This window comes from Vidua macroura, chromosome 3 (assembly GCF_024509145.1).
Source record: "Vidua macroura isolate BioBank_ID:100142 chromosome 3, ASM2450914v1, whole genome shotgun sequence".
In the NCBI taxonomy this organism is placed as follows: domain Eukaryota; kingdom Metazoa; phylum Chordata; class Aves; order Passeriformes; family Viduidae; genus Vidua; species Vidua macroura.
Window position 1 is genome coordinate 65,711,714 of NC_071573.1, and position 20,486 is coordinate 65,732,199.

The following is a 20,486-nucleotide window of genomic DNA, read 5'->3' on the forward strand; positions in this document are numbered from 1 at the left end:
CAGCACAAGGATTACTGGCCTGCTCCACAGCCTGGGTAATCCTTGCATTAGAAGATTTGCTGTCAAATGGATGCTGGAAATTTCTACAAGAAATAACCTGCACATATCTTATATCAGTTTCCAGAAAGAAGGGAGATAAACTTTCAGCACAGAATCATTTTACTCAGCTCCCTGTCATTTGATACTGTCCTGAACACCCTGTCTAAAGGCTTGTCTGTCAGAAACAGAGTGGAGGTAAATTTCCTAATTTGCTTTGGTGATTCTTGTATTCAATAATACTAGTAAGGCTACCATGACATCTAGTGGATGGTAAGAGATGTTGGGCAAGGTTTAAAAAGCACTTAAAAATCTAAAATGTGGAAATCCAAAAGAATAAAAAGAGAAGTCATACCAAGGAGGGAGAAAAGAACAGAGGGCACCCTGGTATGCAGTTCAGGGTAATGTTTTATTATTATGCCTCTTCAATATGTAGATACCTGTTTTTCCCAAGGAGCGTGCTTTCTTTGACTGTTGAAAATTTCGACGTGTTAATACAGCTCTCAAAACTGTGGTCTTAATGGGACTGTGCTGTAACTCATGCAGGCCTCACAGAGAATTAGGGGAGATTTGGGAGTTTCTGCCTAGATCCATTGTCTGTGTGCATCCTGCCACTCACCACTTTAGAAGAATTGGTGCTCCTGTAGTCCAAGTGGGAAACCTATGCCTTAAAAAGTTCAGCAACTGCTTCACATGAGCATGTGGATAATCATAGTCTGGACTCACTGCAGACCTCAGAGGGCCAACCAAGGTGCTTCCCCTGGTTTCATGACTTTCTACTTCTCAGTAAGGAATCCCTCTTGTTCTGGGTTCCCTATTCTCTACAGAGATGTGATCCTGATGATGAGTTGGTCTATTTGTTCTGTCCACATTGGTCATTGGAGTGTTGTCTGAAGCTTGGACATGAAAACAAATGCCTAACATTCATCTGTTCGTTACGAGCCTTTGGTTTTGGTGAACCCATTCAGCCCAGACCATGCCTTCATCATTATTTTACTCTTTGTTTAAAAGATTCTGAATATAATGGAGGAAATTAATTAAAGACCATTTACGATTAAAAGCTACTCAGCAAAACAGGCAAATAAAGGCAACAGAACAAATCCGTGTTTTCGAAGTATTTCCAGTAGGACATACTAAGAATACTAACAAGTGTGTGTTTGTTCTCTGTTTTATAATAAATGTCTTGCTGGACCTTTTCATCTCTCTTTTGATTCCTTATTTTTTTTTCTCCCATGGTGTTCTGTTTAATTCAGTTAAAATATATATCTAGGCTAATGTTTGAAGCTGATATTTTCATATACAAAGAAACCTGTCTACCTGATGCTAAACTTCCCCAAAACAAAATTTTAATACTATATTTATATATGTTTTTCCCTTCAGTGTAAGATAAAGACTTTGGCAAGTATCTAGCTTTAAAACACTTCCCTTAGCCTTTTTGGTCTGTACGTGCTCAAGTAGCTTTTGCTTTGCTTTTGGTTCAAAACCAATGAAAACAGTAGACCCTGGAAGGAATGAGAGAGAACTGATCAGGTGGGGCAATATTTGTTTTAGATTCAGCAGATGATTGAAATTATAGATTAAGGGCAGTGATACTTCTGTGCTCCAGGAAAAATTAGTTAAGGTGTGTCTGTAATCTTTAAAATCCTGACAGCATTATGACAAATAAATGAATGAAGTCTGAGTCACTTTCCAAAACCTTTAAAAATTATCAGGACATTCAAATGCACTTGTTTTTCCCCTGACCATTGAACTTGCAGTTTGTTGGATTAAAAGTTTGTATTCTAAAATCCAAACAGATACAAATCTGCAAAATACCTAGGCCAACCCTTGCCATTCTATGATTTTGCCTAGAAGTATAATAGATTCCTAGAACTGGAAAAGAGAAAAACTCCATCTTTTTAAAGCAACAGGATAAGTTTCCAACCCTCTGGCATCCTGGAGATAGCACCTTCACTTTGGGGTTGCTCCAAAACCAGGAGGAAATCTGGATCAATTAGATCCCAGAGATTATTAATGATTTCAGAATGCCTTATATATACTTCTCTTTTCTCATCAGAAAACTGTTGAGTTTTGAGATAGGGAAAGGACTCTAAATGCTACTTTTTCTTACCAGACAGAGAGGGCAAACTTTGATGTAGCTCTCCAGTTCCTAGCATGTCAAAGCCTCGAGCCAAGTACAAAACGTTGTAGTAGCAAACAGCTGCTTTCCAAATCTCTGCGGAGTCATCTGCCACGTAAGCACTGCGCAGCCAGAGACTGTACATCTGCTGACAAATCAGTCCTTCTCTTCAAAGACCTATCTCGGGGGAGAGTTTTAGGACTGTTGTTGCCATTATTAGCTGGATAAAATGGGCTTATGCCAAAGGTCCCTTTGGCTTCTGTGCTAGGCACTTCAGAAACTCATTTCCTTTATTAATGTCTGATGGGTGTGCATAGGATTTCTTCTTCAGAAAGGTAAGTAGCATCTCTGGGAGATCATTCTTAAAATGAGACAAAGACTGTGTAGCAATCTAGATCTGCTTTGATAAAACAGATAAAGCAGGAGCTTACACAGTTAGGGTCTCAGGTTTTACACAAGAATTCCTGTTTGCCAGCAGTATTTTGAAAATTTAGTAAACCATATAGCCAAGTCAGATTGTGACACAATATGACATTGAAATGTCAGTGAGGGAAAAGTGTTACATAACTGCTCTTTGGGTGATATTAAGACTGGTGCTGAAATTAAGTGTCAAGCCTCTCTAATCTAGTTGAAAGTAATTTTTAATTCAGAGAAACCATAAAACAAGAAGAACTTCCATGTATTCAAGAAGTTCATGTCCTGCAGGAAACAAGGTAACTGAATGAAAATGTGAAAATATCACTGGTGCAGTAAAATGTCCTGCTTGAGGAAAATGACACCATTTTGTCACCATGAATGGCCCCTGTGACAGCTGTGATAGGAACATAAACAACTGTTCATTACAACAAGCAAACACAAAGCTTGAATAGCTTCAAATCACTAAATTTGTTCTTTACTGCAACACACATTTGCCCAACTAAACTGAAAACTCAGCTCTTCTAGGAGAGATGTTGAAAGAGAGCTGAGAATTTCAGTCTTGTTCCATATATTGCAAAGTCTTTCAGTCCTGCTGAGCAGCCTGCAATGATCAGTGGGTTCTAAAGATGCTGCATATAAAGATGTAGATTCTCTTCTCTGCTGCACCTCTGCTCTTCCTCTGGGTCATGATGAAGCTTTCTCAGTTGCATCTTAGGCTTAGCTTTGCATATGCTGAGGGTGGAGAAGATAATAGTTCCACTGAAAAATGAGATAGCAAAATCAAGTGAAATCAGGTTAGCTAATACATATATACCAACTAGAGGTGTGTTTTCAGCAGTTTCTGTACTTTCAAGAAGTAAATTAATTCACTTGTACACCCCATAGGTTTCAAAGAGAATTTATCAAAGGTTTCTTATACCACAGTAACATCACAAATGAAAGCTTGAATTCCAACCTGTAGAAATAGAGTGATAGTTAAACCCACCTGCTTCCTTGTTTTTTAATCATCACTTTTCCCCATCATAGATATACAGATGGCAATAATTATGCCTGCTTTCTATTTGGTTCTTAATAGTTTCTTTATCCAGAACATGGATGGACCTTGCTATGAAAGTACTCATAATGACGTCTGGAATTTTTATGAAATTTCTTAATAACACTTAAACAAGTGCTGTTTTGAAGTACTGCATTCTGAATGTGTTCTGCATACTTTTGAATATAGAGCTGCATCTGATAAAATTGCTGCACGTTTTGCTGGAATGAGCCCCTATTCCAATTAACTATCCTATATTATTCTGTTTTTACTTGGAACTTCTCTTCAGTGTAGTGCAATGAGAACTTTTCTGCTTCAGATGTAAAATCTAAGTATTTCTTAGCTGTACCACAGTGCTGAATAGATGCGTCCACCAATATGAAGTCCCAAATGTTCTAGAAAGTGAACATTTATTTAGCAGGAGATCATTCCTGCTGATAAAAGCTTCCCCCCTAAATAAACCAAACAGATGGGAAAGCACAGAAAAATTGGGTGGATTTATTCAGAGTGGCAGTGTCAAAGTGCGGTGTTGGAATCAGAGCTGTTAGATGCTGGTCTCTTGCCTTGTCTGCTGGAGTATGATGCCTCCTAGTGTTCCACTCTTGCATAGATTAATGTTTATAACTGTTACAATTTTAATGAGCTCATTTTGGATATTTCATAATAATGTATTTTTATTTTGTACCTTTTTTTAGATTCTTGAGACAGAATAACAATTTATTTTTTTATTTTGGCAAAGTGTTATTTAATAGTTCCCACCTACAGGCTTTCTGGCTGGTGTCAAAATACCTGCTGTCTCCTGGAGAAAGCCATCTTCTTCACCAACCTGTGACAAAAGAGAAAAGTGGTCACGCTGGATTTAAAATTGCTCTCACTTAATTTCTGATTACTCTATTCTGTGCATGTGTTTGTGCTTATCTACATGATTCATATATATAAACACACAGGCATTTTCATATATATATGAATTGTGTATATTTGTATGATCAATAATATTTCACAGAGCATTTTCTTGGCATATGGGAAGAATATGTTTGGATTTTTTGCTTTTCATTAGTAATCACCACTAGTATAAGTACATTAAGTCATTTTATTGCTGGAGACTTTCAGGAATAGTCTTTTATGTATGCATTTGGTTCTGAATTTTAAGAAAGATAAAAGTAGTATTTTAATAGAAATGTCTTCATTAATGACTAAACTAATTTTCTGCCCTTTAACAGTGAAAATTTATCTTTAATATGATGTACTTATATGCTTGTGATATTTGAGACACAGCTGATCGTTGATTGTGGCCTTATATAACATCTGTTCATGTACTTAATGATTTCTTCCCAAATTTTTTTTGCCATAAAGGAGAAGAGAAAACAAGTGGATAACTTCAAAAATGTTCAGTTGTATAATATATGTCTATATAGTAACATTATGTTAAAGAGATAGTGCTGTACTGTATGTCAGAAACATAACATAGTAAACCACATCATTCTGTTCTGTGTTCAGTAGCTTACAGACTAAGTCAAAGCAACATATTCATATTTTTTCCAGATGGCTTTCAACTTATTTTTCTCTGATCAAATTAAAATTAATGTTCTATGTTTACCCTTCCTTCCTTATCCCTTTTTCTTTTACTTAGTTGATTTCTGAATGTTTCCCTTTATTCCTGTGATCTTTCCTTCATAGCGGCACTGTCTCGGTGAAGCTTTGCATAAATCTATCAGCAATGTAAGTGATTTGCACTTACAGCTTGTGAACAGGGCATGCTTGCACTAATCAACCTGCATATCCTGCAGTACTGCTTTACAGCTTAAGCCCATGAAATGGGAGACATGGTAATACTTGAGACGAGAACATGTGCTGCTATCAAAGCTTGTGTAGTGCATCCCCTCATCTGTGTGACTGTGTGCGCATCACTGGCATCGAACACTGTGTACGTGGTCATAACATGAGCAGCGTCTTTATGTCATTGTTAGCGCAAGCAAGCTTGTGGGCAGTGCAGATGTGTATTGCAGAGCTTTCTACAAAGCATGGGATTGATGCTCTATTATAATTTGCAATTTTGCAGTGTAACAGTGTAACTCATATTTGTAGCAAAACTGTTCTTTTTTTTTTTTTTTTTTTTCTTTTAATTCTCACTGATGTTTTTAATGTGCTGAAAACCTGGGATAAAAGTATGGAAATTCAGAGAATAGTTTACAGCTGTTTTCTTTTGAATCCTTGGTACAGAGGTGTACAGAAAGGGTAGTCCAAAGACATACAAAAGAGGCACTGATGTTCTCAAAATGTGCTTTTAGGGATATCAGTCTATGCACCAAATAATCAAAATAATATTTAAAATCACATACTCCTCTAAAAAGACTGATATTTTAAACTTTTTTGTACTTTTCAACATCAAAACAAATTATTAGAAGGGTAAACTAATCTGACTTGCTTGCTAGAATCATTTAATCCTCATTGTCCTTTATTTTCTGTATAGTCTATTGATGCAAATAGACATCTCCAGACATTGACTCATTTCAGTCTGTGGTTTTGCAGTCACTTTAATCTGGTGGAAGGATGAATTGCTCTTGCTTATTCCTGTTCTCTTTGAAGATGGCTTCCTGCCTAGATGTCAGACTTCTCTTGGTCATCTCAGTTAAAATGTTTTCTGCACTTCCAAGACACAAATAAAACCATAATAATTTTGCCCTTGTCCATGCTCAACATATTTATAAATTATATACTGATAATTGTCAGAATTTGGAGCAGGAACTTAAGTGAGAGATAGATTTAACCTCAAGCCAAAAATACATTTTTTCATATTATTTTAATAAAAATTTGCCTAAGTTACCGTGGTTGACTCCATTTTACTGTTATCATGAAAAGCTTGTTAGAGTGTAATCATTAAATTACCTGAGGTTCTGCAGGACTGGGCAGGACTTCTCCTAGAATTGTACCTCCTGGTGGCCAGGGTGAACAGGACAGGACAGTGGTGAGAAACCTGAGGGACAGAAACATGGTTGAAGGGACCAAGTAAGAATGGGTTTACAGATGAAGATAAGGACCAGGTAGGTATGAGGTCACAGAAAGATGGGAAGGAGAGAAGGGCACAGTAGTGAATGTGGGATGAATTAGAGTAGATGGGGATGTGAGCAGACCAAAGGAAAGTTTAGGTAAAACAGCTTTGTAGCTTTTTTTTTTTTTTTTTTGAGAAGGAAGACAGCCACATTCCAGTATGAGAAGAAGATGCATATATGAAAATTCAGAGCTGGCCATGCTGGCAGGTGCATGGTGCAAACTCACCACTTCAGTGGTGTGAGTTTCTAGGGGTGGAGAGAAATAATACAGTATATATTATATATAGATATTAAATAAATTAAATAACTGACAGTGAAGGTAGATTATTAGTAGAGTTACACTGGTGATCAAAATAGTTTCTTTTAAAGGTTGTTGATAAATAAGTAAGATTGGAAACTTTGCAGCTTATAAAAGCTTATTCAGAATAGAATAGCTGTAAAAGGTCAAGGGACTTGACAATAAAATATCAGATTAAAGCCAGTGTAGATAAATGCAAAATGATACGCAAGGAAAGAAAAATTGTAACTTTTTCTGTAAAATGATGAGCCTTACCTTGACCTGTTACAACTAGAAAATAGGTTTGGGGACTATGATATATAATTCTAGGAAAACATCACCTCAGTGCTCTGTAGGAGTCTCAAAAGCAAATAAAACTTTAGGAATATAGGAGAGAAACAGAGAACGTAACATGTAAAACCATATAAATCACTACATAAAAACAGAGTTTACTCTCATGTTCAATAACTTGTGCTGCTTTGGACTCTTCATCTTAAAAAAAGAAGTAGTAGAAAAGGGGTAAAAGTAGGAAAAATGTGATCATAGATATGAAATAACTTTCATACAAGGAGAAACTCGTTAAGGCAAAACAGTTCAGTATGGCAAAGTTTGTAAGGAGGGAAATGATGGAGAGCTATAGAAACATGAGTAGAGTACAGCGAATGAAAAGGGAACTTCTTTTGACTCCTTTCCGTTACAAGTACTGAAGATCATTGTGTTAAATTGGCATGTCTGCATGGAACTTGATACAGGATATTATGCATACTAAAAGCTTTTATGGGCTCAGATAATGATTGTTATTATTTCTTCTATAAGTCTGCTCCAAAATACCTCTTCTGGTTTAAGAAAGATTGCTAGTTCCAGGTAGACTACAGAGTCAAGCTCCCTACATTTACGCTTGGCCTTTTTTTTTCTAGGGTAGTCCTGGTTGGCCCTTTCTGCAGGCAAAACCAGAGATAAGACAAATTTTTGGTCTGACACTATACAGTTTTTATATGAAATTTGTATTTAATGTAGTTAGCAAAAGGTTTTGCAGAACATAGTGTAGGCCTTCCCTACACTTCTTTAATAGTAGCTAATCTTTTTCAAAGGTATCTGAAGTACAATACTATTTATACAGTGTATAAAGGTAGAGTTTATATTCCCAGACGCAAAGACCTTGTGAATCTGAAATACAACAAGCTATGCTTATTTCATTTAAATTAGTTTGATTTTTGTTTCCTTTTGTTTTACTTCTAATTTTTGTTTCTGTGGCTTTTTTCTTTCAAGTCTGCTTAAGCTGTGTCCTTCTGAAAAAAAAAAACCTTAACCCACATGTTTGGCAGCAATATTCATGCTAGAAGTTGTACTTGGTATGCTGCTATTAATTTTTTGCTAAGTGGTGGATTTAATGTTCTCTAACTCAGTAACTTGATGTGCAATGTCGTTATGAATTTGACATAATTAATTTTAAGATATGCTGAATCAAATGACACTATCAGACTTTTATTTATAATTCCTTATTATGCAATGCTCTGAGGCTTGAAAAGTATCCTTACTGATTCAAATTCTTTGTCACTTGGCAATTTTATTTTCCTTCCTTTGAATCACTGTAGCAAAATTCTCTTTTGGTTAAATCTTGTTTCTAGAACTGGAGGGTATCTCATGGCTTTAAAGGGAATACAGGTTTAGTACTTTCAGTGTGAAAAGATGCTATCTGATGTGGAGAACAAAGTATAATATTATTATAAAAAGGAAATGGGACTAAAAAAGGAATAGAATGTACTATAATACTTGTTGGATGAAAAGCATAGTTTGTAAAATCAGGTATTTCTAAGAAAATGAGTTACTTGTGACTCAGATTGATTTTTATGCTTGTTTCCAAGACCTAAACATTCTCATAGTCTTACTGAACTAACAGAAAAGTGCATGATGGGAAATCCATCAAGTGTTACTTTTTTTTTGATGTTGAGTGGTACTGTTTCTTTATAAATGAGAAAACCACTAGTAAGGTAGGACCATAAAATACAAAAATATATAAAAACCAATGTAGATGTCACAGGCTGTCCTCCCCTATTCCAAGTGCAAGATTATCCTTGCAGAATGGGTGTTCCCCTGAAGAATAGTTTAACAATCAAGTGTTTGATTTCAGACCTTGATAGTGTCATTTTTATTGATCTTTTATATAAAACCTAAATAATCTTTGATAATTTGGCCATTAAAAATTGTTTTACAGGTAGTGCCGCAGTATGAACTAACCAGTATTATAATCCTTACAAAACCACTAAAATGTCATTATATCTCTGATTATATACATATGACATTAACAACAAATTCAGTAGATGGATGACATTGCTTGTCTGTCTTTTAGCTAACACTCTTGCTCTAAAATTTCAAATGTTTTCTGCTTCTGATTGTTATCTTTACAGCTGATGCTGGTATTAATGACTAATGAATATTTGCTGTTCTGTTGTGGGTTAGATCTCCTTACTGAAGCAGAATCTGGAGATGCAGCTTTCCCAGTCACAGAGCTCTTTGCAACAGCTACAAGCCCAGTTCAGTCAGGAGCGACAGAGACTGACTCAGGAGATCCAGGAATTAGAAGAAGAGCATCAGCAAAGGCATAAGTCACTTCAGGAAGCCCATATCCTTGCCTTTCAAAACATGGAAGAAACAAAAGAGCAAGAACAAAAGGCATGTTCATATGGTTATTCCAAATTCTGTAGAGAATATTGCCATTTTAGCATTTTGCGTGTACAGTTGGAATTAGTAAAGAATCTGCATAACTACATTTCCTTTTCAGCTGATGTATTGTAGTACTGTTATCCAGTTGCATCTGAACAAGATATATTGAAAATATTTTCTAATACTGGCATTGTTTCATGTCTTGCTTTATATACATATATAGCTGTATATATATATATATATATACGTATGTATGTAAAATTATTATCAACACATTAATTTCTTTATGGTAGATTGACATTGTTACCCTTAATATTACATTCTTGTTTTGATTTTGAGTAGGAATTTTCCATTATAGTTAAGTTTGCATGTATTTTCTGTCAATAGACTAATTTGAAATATCTTTTATATTTTTCTTATTTTAAAAATTGTGTTAGCTATGTTCTGTGACTTGCGAGATAATTTTCATACTCCACTCAAGACACTTTTTCAAAACCTTGACAAAACCAACTTTAGAATTGGAATTTTGGTAGTGCATGGTACGAGAGCGGTGGGTATCTTAAGGTTTTTTAAGGTCAGCTCCAGAGTGTGCCTTTGCAATCAGTTTTCACACTGTGTGGCCTGAAGATCAGAAGATATGTATCAGGAACATTATGCTTCATACAGTTCCATAGGGAGTAAACATGGGTGTCCTTAGGGAGCAGAAGTCCCTAAATGTGTGCACACTAAACCCATCTATGAATCTGCACCTTACTACATTGCTTGCTTTTGTAGATACATCCATGGATTGATTTTTTTCGCTTTTCCAGCTGTGAGCCAAACGGGTTTTGTGCACAGATAATCTTGGTAACCATCAGCTACTGAAAAGAAAAAATATGTTAGGAGGATAAGAAAATATGAGTAATACTAGAGTGTTTTTTTTCTAGAGTATGTCAATGCCTGCTTTTTGTTTCCAGTTGTTTATTGTGTAATATTTTATAAATTCTTTCAGTTGGCGTAGAACAAATTTTATCAATTTTGATTTCATAGGAATTAGAAGAACGTTTACAACAGAAACACTCGGAAGAGCTTCATGCACTTAAAGAAACACATAAACAAGCCATGGAAGGCTTTAAATTGGAGATGGAACAGGAACTTCAGACGCTACGATTTGAGCTGGAGGATGAAGGAAAAGCTATGTTAGGTATACTATTTTCAAATTTTAAAATGGGTCCAAAACCATTATTATTACTCACGCAAATATACTTGCATGTGTGGTTTTGTGTGTATATTATAACACTGTAGTGTCTCTCTGAGTCATTCAGTGTTGACCTAAATGTTGACCTGACCCTTAAGGCTCTTTTGGAAGGAGTAAGCAACCAGAGTTCCTGATGGAGAACTGGTGTTTTCAGAAAGCAACAGGAATAAAATACAGAACAGTTACTTAGCTGATGTAAAGTGTATTTTAGATCAGCAGCAATACTAGATGGAGCTGGACTGTTGCTGTTAATTAACAGCAACACGTCCAAATTAAACTTTTCTGTTTGTTCATGGTAACCAGCTTCCTTGCGCTCAGAGCTCAACCACCAACATGCAGCAGCAATTGACCAGCTGAGACACAACCATCAACAAGAACTGGTAGCTGCCAAAATGGAGCTTGAAAGAAGCATAGAACTTGGCAGGCGACAGGTAGGAGGCACGGCTGGGATCTGGCTGTAAAATGGCATGATGAATATTCATTTTTCCCTTTGCTGAAGGCAAGAACTGTTGTGAACAAACAATAAACATGTAATCCTTCAAAATCATCCAGCACCAACAGCTAATGTGTTCCTACCAGTTTCCTAAATTTCCTTCCTTAGCTTTTTCTGTCTCCTACAAACCTTGTTCAAAGCCTAGAAAAGGCTCCCATATCCAGGTAGTTTCCTCTCAGAACTGCACAGCCATCTGGGAGCACCTTGGCTTGCCATGGGAGGCAAGTGCCCATTTTTGCAGAATTGTATTCATCCTCAACTGCCAGCAGGAAGGAAAAAGCTGTTTGTCTTTGAAGCCTAAGAGATATGCCAAAAGAAGTGGTTGCTTATAATGAAAGGATTGCTTCAAACTGAAGAAAAAAGTCCACAAAAAAGCCCCACCAAAACCGAGCCCCCAAAGCCAGTATGAACTACCTTTGCTTTCAGTAGCAAACTGATTCATTCACCTTTTATCTTTCATTTTTCATTTTATACACAATCAGTTTTTCTGCTAGTAGCTAAAAATTCAAAGTTTAAGCTCTATTGAAAGCCAGACTCCTGGAAATAAGAGGACTGGAAAATTACCTCTTTATTTGCCTATATAATAGGCTTTTCAAGATTGATTTACTGATACTCCAGCACCAAGGAGAAGGAGTCAGTTTAGAAATATATTAACAGAGGAAACAAAGTTTGTTAGACATAGCCTTTACACAAGAACAGAGACAGTCAAAGATGAGCCCTTTTTTAGCTATTCCTTGCTGGTTTAGCAGTGTGGGCACCAGAGGCAAAAACAAGGTGCTGTCATGCAGGATTTAGGAGGATATAGTTTCGGTCATGGGTTGTTTAAGCCCAGAGTCAGACACCTAAATGAGATGTCAGAAAAAAAAAAAGTTTAAATTACAAGAACTGGTGTTTGATCCAACCAAACAGGGTGTTCTTTTTGCCTCAGTATAATGATCTGCTAAACGCAGGCTTTGGTTTTACTGAGGGCTAAGCATTACTGAGGCTTCCTGTGTTAGACTGCTCATCAGTTCACAGGATCAGGATTGAATGAGATGGAGAGTGGTCTGATCGGGATGATTATATTTGCTACTTTTTGAAATATTTATATATGTAGATGTACATTTTTCCTCTTCTTTTTCTTATAATTTTAACATAGTCTTTATATAGGGAGATACATAGTTATTTTTAATTGTCTGCTCATAAAGATGCTCTATGAAATTTGTGCACTGGGATATATTTGTATTTCCTGGAGGCATGAAGGCACAAAACGCAATTATACATGAAACTACTTGGGAGTATCTGCTGATTTTCTCTGTGCGGACTATATGGTCATTAAATACTGTGAAACTGTAAGAAGTGGAATAGATGGAAATAGAAAACTCTGAAAAAGTTGTTTTCATTACGGACATTTCTAAATCAAGAAGGCTCATTATCAAAGCCATTGGAATGGGCTCCAGCTGGGTTTCCCAGATATTAACTTCATTAGAATTTCTTATGCAAAAAAAAAAAAAGACCTTTCCTGATTTATTATACACAATATAAATAAAACATAAACTATTTAACACATATTCTGCTGTAAGATATTTATGACCTGTGTATATATTTGTAAGATAGGAGACTTCAGAATCAGTTTTTGTTTGTACAGGGCATACATCTTGAGCAATTTTCTCCCACTGAATGGGCCTGTAAGGGAGAAAAATGTTTCTCTGGACTGTATGCTGAGGCAGAGAAAGTGGAAAGCCCAGGCCCTGAATCTTAGTGATACCTTTTTCTTGTGTGTGTGGGCAAAAGGAAAATGTGATGAGCTACACCAATTTTAACAGGCAGTGATAATCATGGGTTTTAACTCTTCTTGCAAGTGGAAATCATTTATTACATAAGTTTGATTTCTTCTTTCTTTGTACTTGTACACAATAAAAAAGCTCTTTGTTTTGATGATAATTTGTGTCAGCATCAAAAACTGAAAAAATTGTCTATTGGACGGAAAATTCTGCTCAGCTGTTTTCTTCCAAAAGCAAGTATTGTAGGCATTACTGCTGAGAAACAAATCTGTCTAAAATATTTTTTGCTGCTTTTACTTATATCATAGGAAAAAGAATTTTTGTGCAGAATATCAGATCTACAAGATGAACTGAGACACCGAGACCATCATATAGCTGAACTTGACAAAGAGATTCTGCATCTTCATGAAAATATAAGTGCATTGACGAAGGAATTAGAGTTTAAAGGGAAAGAAATTCTTAGAATACACAGTGAATCCAACCAACAGATCAGGTATGAATTTTTCCACTCTAAATTCAAACCTGTATTGTTTCACTTACTGTTTTACATTTAAAAAATTACCATTTGCAATTTTAAATTTTTCCTCTTAAGTCATTTTTCATATCATTTAGTCTTCTTTAGTAAAGCTATGCCCTTTACTGGTAAAGTTAATGACTATGCTGTGCAGTTAAGTGACATTTCAGTGACACATTTTGGCATATTTTAGTAGCAGTTCACTCAAGTATTGGTTTTTGATGTTTTTTTCCTCCAAATTCATTATGTTTGTTTATTTTAAAAAGCATTAAAGGAGATGCATTTTCCATGAAATAAGCTAGAAGATTGGAGAACAGTAAGTAGTAGGCTTTGATGATTTAGTAATTCCTTCTGTATTGTCTGATGTTATGTAAGAGCCATTAGAAGCATGGCAGAAAATCATGATGAACAAAAAGTCTGATTTTAGAATAACTCTTTTTTTAACAAAAACTAAATTAAACAGGATGCATGAGCAAGATTTAAGCAAGAAACATGAGAAAGAGCTGGATGTCTTGACAGCAGATCACATCAGAGAGAAACAAAGCATGCTGGCAGATTTTAATAAGACCCAAGAGCTGCTCAAGGAAATTAATTCAGCTTTACAAATTTCGTAAGTTTTGTTGCATTAAAAAAAATTGTATGTAGCTGCGTTTGAGCGAATAGTTTATTCTGGTATCCGTATATTCCTGAAGATAATACAGAGATGCCGAAGTACAAATACCTCAATAAAGTATGGGGGCTAACCTTGCATTCTTTAGGCAACACAATTTTATAATCTTTAGGGGAATGTAGTGAGGTAAGGGTTTGAGACCAAAAAAATTCAGGTATGAAAGATTAAATCTAGGCAGTTCCTAGAAAACTGGAGAAAACATTATTTCAAGTACTTTATTTCTCAAACTTTAGTACAACTTTTTTGAGAACACAATAAATTTTTCAACAAGTTTATAAACAGTACAGTATTTACTACTACTAAGAAATGAGATTTTAGCATGATTCATGCAAACATATTCAGATTTAGTAGCATAAGGAAAATTAGTGTCTGAAATGGATTGTATGAGCATAACAATACGAAAAGGCTTAAGAGTTTGTCTGAATCTAAATGCCACCAGAGATTAGACTACCTAATGGCGGCAGAAGTGATGTAATAGTCTGTCACAAACCCATGTTTTCCTGTCTTCCACATCCTTCATTCTCTGTCTCTGTGATGTTACCCATTTGGTCACAGTTTCTGGCTCAGGTTTCATAGCACATTGAGGGCTTCCTGCCACGAAGTTGTCACTAAGAAATTTATATTTGCAGCACGAAAGATTTATGGCAGTGAGAAGAAATTGGTACTAAGTTTTTGATAGGAAGCTTTTCCAAATAAGTATTAATTACAAATGGACAGTAAAGCCAAAATTTATCTAGCTTTTTCTGTATAATGAGCCCTCAGAAATTGTCTTCAAATAAAATGGTTATAAAATTCTAGTTTTCACGCCCTTGTAATTGTCTATATGCATGCTCTTATGCCCTGATAAATGTGGTACCCTGCCGTTCAGTAAATTAGGTGTAAGCTACCTACTGTTTGCTGCATTTATCTTGCATGAGAAACAGGCCTATGAGCAGCCACCAGAACTGTTTTGGAACTGTTTACCCCGAATGTTTTCTGCATTAAGTTGTTTGCTTCTCAGTGTCAGGGAATTTTCTGAATTTACCTGGTTTTCTGTTCCTCGCTCTTGCTCAATTTAGAGCTTTGAGGAAGCAACCACTGGCCTAAAATCAGCAAGCATCATTCAGGTGCCCTGACCTGGCTTTCAGTGTGTTATTTCTCTATTTACATCGAAGCAAGAAGCTGTCTAAAGAGGAAACTATGTAGAAAAGCAAACAAATTTCAAAAACCAAAACCAACTAAACAACACCAACGGGGGGGGGGGAAGCCCCAAAACAAGAACAAAACCCAAAAACACACACACACACACCCCACCACCAACCCAGAGAAGCTTTATGCAGCTGTTTCTCAAGTACTCTTCTCAGGTTCAGCCTCACCTAAAGCATGGCCTCATGAATGTTTGTGAAATGGAGAATATGTCTTGGAATAATTGAGAGTGGGTGTCCTTAATTAGGCTCTACAACTGAAGTCTTTAAATTACAAATTATTTATTTGAAACAGAAAAAAAAACCAGTTCTCTGAAATACCTGAAAATAAAATGACAGCTGTGTGTAACTATCTACTATACTCTGGGGATCTATGTACAATAGCTTTAACCCAGCATAAAAAGTATGCATAAAAATTAAGCCAGCTGAGGCTATTTCTGTTCTGCTGAGTCAAATGCCTTCTCTGCAAGTAAAAACAATCATGATGTTCTCATTCATATTGTTTATGTAATTACATTATATAATCTCCTCAGAATATCTACAGGTTATTTGAAGGTTATTAAACTATCAATATATTTTAATATTAACTGCTTTTTCAGCTGCAAATCAAAGTAAAATCTCATAGTTGCTTTTGAAGAGAAAATATTTATCTGAAGTGAAAAAATAGGTCTGCTTCCAGGTGTATACAGTTTGTTTAATTCTTGTGGAATTAGGCTTGACCTGATTTAGATTCAGTTTAATTCACAGATTTTTCTCAGAGTTTGATTGGGATTTCTTTTATTTTTCTTCCACTAAGTTTGTTCAATTTTCTGAATCTGTTCTGATACTTGGTTCACTAATCTGCATGAGGGCTGAATATGTGAGAGACGTATTTTAGTACTTTCCTTTGAAACTTTATTTAGCATCATGAGTATGTTATTAGTTTAAAGGAGACACAATAATTTGAAACTGTCATGTCTTCAAAACTTGTTCTTTAAGTAAAAGGGATATTTATGCAGTTATTTGTACAATTCCTCTCTCAGTTGGCTTATTTCACTTCTCTCCTTTAATGCTTTCCCACAAGGCATTTCAAATTTCCTCTTAGTTTTTTTTTTCAAATGTTTATCAGTTGTTACATTAAATATCCTAATATCCAAATGTTACTCCTTTTGTTTTGCAGCTCATTTCTTTATTTCATCTCTAATGATACTAAGTAGCTTTTGTGGAGAGGAGTTAGTTACCTAGTAGTCTTCAATATTCTTGGGTATCTTCTGTTCCAGTATGTTCCACATGAACTGAGGAAGACACTGTGGTTTTGAATGCCTTATTTTTAGCCTGACTTACAAGTGGCCCTTTTCAAAAATGCAGTAGTGCATGCACAGGAAGGATGTTAAGTTTTTAGAATGTTCCCTAGATTATTAGTTGCTGGAGCAAAAGTTACGGTTATTGGGGTTTTTTGTTTCTTAACTATCTAAACTGGAAGGAGAACATAGAAATTAATTTCCTTCAAGGTGGTAAGAAAGTCATCCTCTATTTTTACTCCCTGAACTCTCTTTTCTACTTAGCAAAAATGTAACTATTCACTCATTATTTAACAATGGATCAGGCTAAAGGGGATATTCTTCTTTTCTATAAAGTTTAGAAGAAATGGAAGAAAAATATAAAAACAGAGAATCAAGACCAGAAGACTTGCAGCTTATCTCAGAACTGAAAGACCTAATTGCAGAGCGGGACCAACTCATAAAGAAATTGATTGTAAGACTTCTATGCTCTCTTGGTGTAATATCTTGACAAATACAAAAGTTAATCTGATTCAAAGTGTTTGACATGCATTTAAAAAAGCAATCCTGCTAGCATGTTATTCATATTCTTTGACACATTATTCCTCTGGTTTCAATGACTCATAATAGTCAAACTAATTAGATACACAGAGTGTTTCCCAAAATCAAGCATAATACATTACTACAAGAAGTATTTCGGTTCATCCTTTATCAGATGTCTCCTGCCTCCAATCCTGGGACAAGGCAGCCATGTAAGCCATATAAGAAAGTTTCTTCTGTGAGATTTCTAAGACCAAGATCCTGACTCACTGAGCTTCCCAAATTCGGAGCACAACACCCTGACTTGGGTTAGTCTGATTAGATCCCAATTAAGAAGCAAGAAGAAATGGGGAAATCAAAATTGAGTAAATATCAGAATTTAACTATACTGAGTCTTTTGCAATACATAATCCATTAGGCTGTTCTCACGCTCAGGACCACAGGACTGCATAAACAGAAATTATTTCGATCATTCCACATAATAATATATAAACATGAAATGCAATGTTTAGAATTACCATTTTATTTTAAAATGTAAGCATACATTTATTTGAGAACATTTTACAGGCAGATTTGACCACTAACTAATTGAAAATGCATAAAAAGGAGTTTCTGTTGTTATTCCTTTTAGGAGGACAAAAAGTTCTATCAGCTGGAACTAGTAAACAGGGAGACTAACTACAACAAAATGTGTAATGCAAGCCCTAATGTTGGTGTTATTAATCCATTGGTGAAGGTATGTTCCATGGACTTCATTGCTAAAGTAAAGAAAAAGAAATCTAAAGATATAGTAAGAAGAAAAGATACATGTCTATGTGTGTGTGCCTGCATCTATACATAAATCACTCTTAACAGACATGTTCAAAACAAGGAACATAGTTCTCCATTTGTCTACTTATTTGTGTGTAGGTTTGTTTCTTTTGTGTTGTTGAAAGAGCCACTGATGCTGTTGCCCATGTTTGCTTGACATGTGTGACATAAAACACAGGTCCTTATCACAAAACTGCAAATTTAAAATGGAAAAGTGACAGAAAGGCAATAGAGGGCAGAACTGTATCATGCAACAGACAGCAGTGACACCCCTAACTGGTTTTAATTTTGTAATTTTTCTTGGTTATTATGGAAAGCACAAGGGCACTTAGCACTTTCTGGGAAGCACTCAGGGTGGAAGAGCATTAGAAAGACAGGGAGAGGGGACAGTAAAAGGAAGGGAATAAGGGTAAAAAAGGGAAGGGGAAGTATGTGAGAAAGGCATGGAATGAGTCTGAAGGGGGAAAGACATAGAATAAGATGGGAGGAGTGGAATGGCAAACCAGTATGGACAGTGGAGGCTGCAAGAGACTGAAGTCAGTCTCTAGCCTTCTCCGTTACTGTCACCACCTATGCAAGTAAAAGCCCTTCAGCAGCAACCTTTGCCAGTTCTCTCCATCCTGCTGAGTAGCAGCCAGGGAAGGCTACTGTGCACACAGGCATAGTAGCCTTTCTGTGACCTCAAAAGCCAGCAGCATTCCTTCTTGAGGAATGTGAATAGACTGTGGTAGAGTACCTAAATACTCTTCCTTTGCACCACTTCAGGAGTGAGTCCTCTGACATTTCCTTCCTCCTTGTGAAAATGCATAGGTTATTTCACTTGCATGGAAGGGGAAGAGATTTTTGCCAGCCATAGAGACAGAAGAAGTTGGAAGCAGAGGCTAAAACCCAAGGAGCACAACCTGAGCAGCTAGGATGCTCAAGAGCTTCAGTGATCAAGGTTCAGGCTCAAGTTATTTAAAAGGAAGTCTGACTCAATTATTTGAGATCAGGCTGTGTTTTTTAGCCAGCCTTACTGCAGCTTCACATCAGATCAGCATCTTTCACACTTCTGCACAAACTCTACTGCAAAATTTCAGTATTCTCCTATGATTTTCACAAGCGCAGCAGCTCTCCTGAGCTTATCTGGATGCCTAATTTTTATGCTAACTGCATAAAAGAAATTAGTTTGGGCCCATTAGAGACAATACTAGGACTTCCAGATACAATTTCAATGGTTGTTTGAAAATGTTGGAAGTCTGTCTGAACCACCTATTTATAAAGATGTAAAATGTAACCATTTCGTATATAACGTTATGTTTTGTGTGAAATCTGAAGTGTTTGGGAAAAGTACTTCAGCATCAGATTTCCATAGTGATAATTCATGTATTTTTATAATATGCTTCTATCACTTAAAATGTTTCGCCTTTAGGAGTGTCTTGTATGCCGGAACATTCTGATCTTTCATGTCATGAGTTGTGGACTATGTTACTTTATTTTGTCAAAGCACATACTGTGTTATTGGAGAATGAATTACAAAGAAACCGAAAATCTCATTCTCTTTTCTTTTTTTGTAAAAAAAAAAAGACAGAAGTTATGAGTTACTACAGGCTTTGCATATTAATGCAAAATTACAGCCATTGCAGTATGTGTTAGAGCTTCTTTAATTTCTGCAATGGATCTGTTTAGTATATTATTACATTCTTACATCTAAAGTTTCTTAATACTTTGCATGAATTTCATGGAAACAATACACATAGTTTCTCTCCAGATTTGACTGCTTCAGAAGCACAGATTGTTTCATAGAGAATATTATATAAATTGTAGTATTTTTCTAAGCACTTACGTGGATAACATACATTTTCCAGAAGTGAGCCACCTGTGGAGCGCACAGATTTAACTCAGTTTGTTTAACACACTGTTTGAATTACAGCAGATATTGTCCTGCAAGTGTATTTTACATACAGGTGGTTACTTTCACCAAACTATTTCTTCTTATTTCTTGTTTCTTCAGCTACTACAGCAGACATGTGTGGGACAATCTCAGTTTAATCCTTTATAGCTGATGATCATTTGCTGTGATGCTTAAACCCCAATTTTTTCTATTAGAGCTTTCTGTTAAATTGTCAGGGCATTTTAATTGTGTATTGACAAACACCCACAAGTATGTGTCTGCAATTAGTATCATTTGCATCTGCCAACACTGGAGAGGTCAGGCACTGAAATCAAAGCTAGCAGAGAGCCTAAGAAAAGAAAGTGCAAACAAACAATAGGACTCATGTCTGTCTCCAGCTGAACTTGTGCCCACCCTCAAATAGAACAGCTCTCCTGTTTCAGGTGGAATTCTGCTGGAAAATATTACATAGAAACAACATGAGATTCCAGTTGTCTTTCATTTTATTTAGTTCATATATATGTAGTTAATAAGCCCTTAAGGGGTT

The 20,486-nt window shown here is 35.9% G+C and overlaps 1 protein-coding gene across 2 annotated transcripts in view; it reads left to right on the plus strand.

Moving 5' to 3' along the window:
• Nucleotides 1-20,486, plus strand: part of FAM184A (family with sequence similarity 184 member A) — a 72,837-nt gene that overhangs the window by 47,480 nt on the left and 4,871 nt on the right. Inside the window, exons 10-17 of one of the 2 annotated variants that reach the window (XM_053974445.1) lie at nucleotides 5,283-5,324; nucleotides 9,393-9,605; nucleotides 10,626-10,779; nucleotides 11,137-11,264; nucleotides 13,398-13,582; nucleotides 14,067-14,213; nucleotides 17,074-17,191; nucleotides 17,888-17,992. In XM_053974445.1, the coding sequence (XP_053830420.1) occupies nucleotides 5,283-5,324; nucleotides 9,393-9,605; nucleotides 10,626-10,779; nucleotides 11,137-11,264; nucleotides 13,398-13,582; nucleotides 14,067-14,213; nucleotides 17,074-17,191; nucleotides 17,888-17,992 (1,092 nt within the window). The remainder of the gene's footprint in view (nucleotides 1-5,282; nucleotides 5,325-9,392; nucleotides 9,606-10,625; nucleotides 10,780-11,136; nucleotides 11,265-13,397; nucleotides 13,583-14,066; nucleotides 14,214-17,073; nucleotides 17,192-17,887; nucleotides 17,993-20,486) is intronic. The other variant, XM_053974446.1, reaches the window with a different exon arrangement.